This window comes from Mytilus edulis, unplaced genomic scaffold, assembly GCF_963676685.1.
Source record: "Mytilus edulis unplaced genomic scaffold, xbMytEdul2.2 SCAFFOLD_2086, whole genome shotgun sequence".
NCBI lineage: Eukaryota > Metazoa > Mollusca > Bivalvia > Mytilida > Mytilidae > Mytilus > Mytilus edulis.
In genome coordinates this window covers 12,729-17,971 of record NW_027267812.1, presented here as the reverse complement: position 1 = coordinate 17,971, position 5,243 = coordinate 12,729, and the positions used below count along the sequence as shown (strand labels likewise).

Sequence of the window (5,243 nt, the reverse complement as noted above, 5' to 3'; positions counted from 1 at the left end):
GATGCCAGAATAAAATGGGAGCAAGAATTTGCTAAAAGATACATAACCCCTATTCTCAAGGTAATAAAAAAATCTTCAAGTTATTTGATTACTATTACAAAGATGAGTGAGGATGAGACAACAATAGGACTCAATGTATATCCACAGTCTTTGAAAAAGATTGACAATCTTTCTTGAGGTTGTAATTTGAAAACAAGAGTTCTACAACACAAATTTTCATGCTTGATTTTACTAGATACGGTATATCTAAGGATACTGTGACTACAGTCATAACCGGATGAATCTAGGGAGCATAACAGTTCATAACTTAATTAGAGCCCCCCCCCCCTTTTTTTTATTTTTATGCCCCATTTATGGGCATTATGTTTTCTGGTCTGTGCCTCCATTCATTTGTCTGTCCATCCGTTCATCTGTCTGTCTGTCCTGCTTCAGGTTAAAGTTTTTGGTAAAGTAGTTTTTGATGAAGTTGAAGTCCAATCAACTTGAAACTTAGTCCACATGTTCCCTATGACATGATATTTCTAATTTAATGTCAAATTAGAGATTTTACCCCATTTTCACGGTCCACTAAACAGAGAAAATAATAGTGCGAATGGGGCATCCATGTACTATGGACACATTCTTGTTTTATCTATTAAATACTTAAAACAAGAATGTTTAAATACTTAGGGATTCTATTCAAGCAGAGGTTGATATGTTAAGGAAGTAAATTATATATTAGAACCTTTTGCTGTAAGATGCTGAGAAAAGTATTGCTGATTGATAAACTGACAATAGATATTTTAAACAATTTCTATGTGATAATTTTCAAGAAATTCCCATTTCTTCAATCAACTTTTCTGAGTATGTTTATATACTTAAAGTTTAGATATCTTTAAAGTACCATATTGCATTTGCAGAAATTGGATTCTAAATTAAAGAAGTGTAATGACGAAATCTTAATTGACAAAAGACTTGGTATGTATGTTCTATTTTAAGGCTACCTGTGAGTATAATTAAAAATTGTTGTCTCCTGTAGTCCTCTGCAAAGGTTGTTAAACTGTACAGACACTAGGGTATATCCATGTTATGCCAAAACATCTTTGTGCAAAGCCTTTAGGACTTTTAAGAAACCATAAATTGTAAACTTTGTTGATTTCTGTATAAAAATTTAAATAAAGTGTTTTATGTTCCTTGATCTCAAATATATCTCTCATTGCCTTCTTGCATGCAAGCAAACAAATGATGATACACAACTTAAGGAATTAATTGCCATAGAATTTAAGTTGTGATATTTCAATAAGAGAGTTTTTGGAAATTAGCTATAATAAGTTCCGTCGCAATCTAAATACATGTAATATTATAGCTAGAAGGTGAAATTATGTTATTTGATATGTGTTTTTTTCTGTAAAATCCAAAATAATAATTATGAATCATCTGAAAATGATTTAAACAAATTAGGACTATGTTCACTTATGTTGACTTTTTTAGGATCTGATCCTTTGCTCCAGTTATTATATGAAACTGACATTCCATCAGAAATGATTGACATAACACAGCTCCAGGACATTCCAGCAGTTTGGCGTTACAGAGCCCGTATTTCTGTTGATCATTTAACACAGATGCTCAACTCAAGTCAGCAACATTGTCCAGTTTTAAGTATCTTCCTTGAAGAGGTATTAGTCAATATATTAAGAGGAATTGAATTTAGTCTTGTTACTATAAATGTTTTACTTCCTATTATTTGGCTGGCCTTCATTTACTTTAAAAGGACTCTGTACTTTTGGGTTAGGGTTCAGTTTAGGTTAAGGGTTGTGTATGGGTTAGGGTGTAGTTCAAAGTAAGCATTAATTTAGTATCGGCCTATATCCTTAACACTGATTGGGTTGCCATAAATAATTAAAGGCTATTTGCTTTTTAGAAATGAGAGATATTTAAAAAAAAATGTATGCACCAATACAGTAGTTCACTTTAATATAGAAACATCTCTTTTAGAAATATGTGTATTGAAAGGGATGTAAAATAAGGTCTTTGATATATTGAGTTCTAAGCTGTTTGTGCAATAGGTTTAGTGACAATATACATTGGATATGATAAGGGCATGAATTTGTGGAATTTTGTATAGCAGCCTCTATGCTAATTAGAAGCCATTAAATCTGCTTTCAGGAATCAATTCTTAGAGCCCTCAGATTCATTCCAAGTATTCAAAGACTTCAGAAACTGTTAATGGTTAAATATTATAGAAAAATAGACAAAAATGAGGGAACAAGTCTACAGATCGATGTTATTGAGGAACACATGGAAAAAGGTAAAAATAACATTTTTTTTCTGTTTTTTATTGCCCTTGCTTCAAATTTCTGAGTTATAGGCACCTCAAAGAGTCCAACATTTATCTATATTTGTTTTTCCTTTTGAGAGAACAAAAGAATCAAACATTAAAGGAAGGGTCTCAAGATGGACAACACAATTTGGGTGCCCAATTAAAATGCATAGATGACATCAATTCATTGATTTGTTGTAATATTCTTTATTTTACAATTAAAGATAGCTTTTATTGCAGAACAAAGATTAACATAAGAAAACCTTATTGTAAATGTATGTTCTTCTGAGAAATGCATAGTCAGATAGAACCAAACTTGGTAGGAATTATCTGTGAATAGCTACTCATGAGATTCATGCGGATCCAAATGTTATTGTTGCTACCAAAAAACCAGTAAAAAGAGTTAAAACTGTGGTGAATAATTCATCAGAAATTGGTTGCATTGTTATACCCCACCCTCCTTTTAGAAATCTAGCTGTGTATAAGTGATGGGTATCCCTAATGCATCTAGATTAAACAAATTAAAGTGATTTGTTAAATTTTTATCAGTTAGTGTTTCATTCTAATATATACATGCATCTTTACATTATTATCTTAGTGAAAGTCTTGTTTGGGAATCAGTTATTTAATAATTTGATTTCTTACTTCAGAAAGAAGATTAGAAGAATTTAGAAGCCTACTTTGTGATTATACAGAAGCATGGGAATGTGTTGTCCAGTCACTGGAATCTTACAGTATGTATCTTTTATAAAAAAAAAATGATTTCTAAATGTCACAGATTTTTGTACAACCTTAAAATGTGGAACTTTAAATTTTATCTTAAACCTGTTTACCGGTAATTTTGTAGAGGTTGTAATGTCATAGCTACATGTTTGCACTTAATACATGGGTTATGTTGAGTTGTGTCCCTTTGTAAATGGAATAATTGCTGAATCTACTGTATATTTACAAGCAGGGGTATGTGTATCCCATGGACACATTCTTCTTTTATTTTGTGAACCTTTGACCTATTCTTTTTTTTTAAACTTAATTATTTCACTGATTTGATTACAGCTTGCTCAGTGAATGGTTCTTACTTGAGAGTGAAAAAGGAACATTAAGAAAAAGTATAGATGGAAGAACACCAGTTTCCTTTCTGCTTCCTACACTCAGAAATGATGATGGACTGTGTGCCTATATGTTGCTAAGATTTTTGTTGGAAAAGCAGAACAACTTCTTAGAAAATATTGCATGGAATGTCAGAAAATGTATGTGTTCCTTCCATGGTATTAATTTTGATATGATGTTTAGTTATTTATATTAGTATTCATCAAAGATACTGAACAGTACAAACTACATCAACCATTACAAAAATAAAAATACTATGCATTTTGCTTATCAATGAAATATAACCACTGTAATTTCTGAATGAGATTTTTGATAATTTTATGCAACATTCAAGAATGGATCCATGAATGCTGGTTGAAAGCAAGCTAGGGTCTAATATTTTCATGCAATTTCAGTCAGTTAAATTTTAGTACTAGTCTAGAGTAATTTATATGCAGGTTGGAAACTGTCCAAAGTACATTGTCAATTACTAATTAGGAGTATTTTTAATAACTAGATTACTGTACTCTAGTTTTCCAATTTGATTTAATTTGTTAAAATTCACTACCTGAAATTAGGATATGAAAAAATAGAAATTCTATTTTGTGTCAAGTGACCATTTACAAACCAGAGAAGTTAAATGATCTGTTGTATTTTACAGTTGTGCTAGTTTACCAAAAGTTGATGTGAAGGACATTTCATCAGCTCATCTGATAAGTTACCATCCAGACAAGGATCTCTTACCAATGGTGTTGGCTAACTGTAATTATTCATTTGAAGTTGGTCATGGTACTAAAGTGGATTACAACTTTTCCAATCTTGAGAGGCAGCTAATGGACAGATTACTGTTCTCCAAGTCTGTCATCACTGGTATTGAACAGGTACCTTGAGTTTCTCTTTTAACTTATATAAGCTTTTTTTAAATACATTTTGGTGAAAATACATAATAACCAATACCACTAGACAAAGCAAATTTGTGTAGCATGGGAGAATCATGTTTAGGCGGACAGCAAGTTAAATATTAGAACTTTAACTTCAAGTTAAACATTTCAGCTGATTGATGTTTTAATTTGTAAGAAAGGAGTATGTTCAGTAAGGTCCTAAAATGGCCCCCTTTTTTAGCGTAAATTTCAAATTCGGATTTATTGACCAATATCACAATAAATTAAAGCTAATATAGTGACTAGATAGGAATAAGCTATTGTGTTGAAAACTTTACGTTTCTATTATGACGTCACAAGTTGCACTCATATTGATTTTTCACGAAAAAATCAATGAAAATAGGTAAATTTCAATAGATTATTGGACAGGAAACATAGAGCGCATACGTCGACAACAAAGATCTTTTAAAATAATGTTTGTGAAGACATGTCACATGTCTTATTTGAATATTAAGTTTGTCGACGCCTGCGCTCTATGTTTCCTGGTCCTTAATTTGGTTGAAATCCAGCTCATTTTGTCAAATTTCACCAAAATCCCTTATCTTGACCTTTTTGGGATGTAAAAATCAACGTCCTAGACTTAAACTTTGACAAAACAGTTCTGTTTAACTTTCTCACATGTATTTAATGCAACTTAAAACCTTTATTGGCTTGTAACTCTGAACTTTATAATTGGGGCCAAATATGGCCCTTACCGAACTTACTCCTTTAAGCCTATAATTATTTCACCTTAGAGAAATTGAGGGCACTATTGGAAGTCGCACAATGTTGATGTCCAAAGCCATTAATGATTTTAATGGTCAACATAGTACATGTACAAGAATATAATTTGGCATTTTTTTATGCCCCATTTTTAGGCATTATGTTTTCTGGTCTGCGTCTGTCCATCCGTTTGTCAGTCCGTTTGTCCCACTTCA

At 31.7% G+C, this 5,243-nt stretch overlaps 1 protein-coding gene across 1 annotated transcript; it reads left to right on the top strand.

The window, feature by feature from the left end:
* Positions 1 to 8: 8 nt before the first annotated feature.
* Positions 9 to 3,463, top strand: LOC139506054 (E3 ubiquitin-protein ligase rnf213-alpha-like; the record flags this gene model as incomplete). The annotated part of the gene is given in 6 exon segments (XM_071295335.1): positions 9 to 60; positions 900 to 957; positions 1,471 to 1,655; positions 2,146 to 2,287; positions 2,950 to 3,033; positions 3,353 to 3,463. Coding segments are annotated over 6 exon segments (568 nt in total), but the record flags the coding sequence as incomplete, so codon positions are not given.
* Positions 3,464 to 5,243: the final 1,780 nt, after the last annotated feature.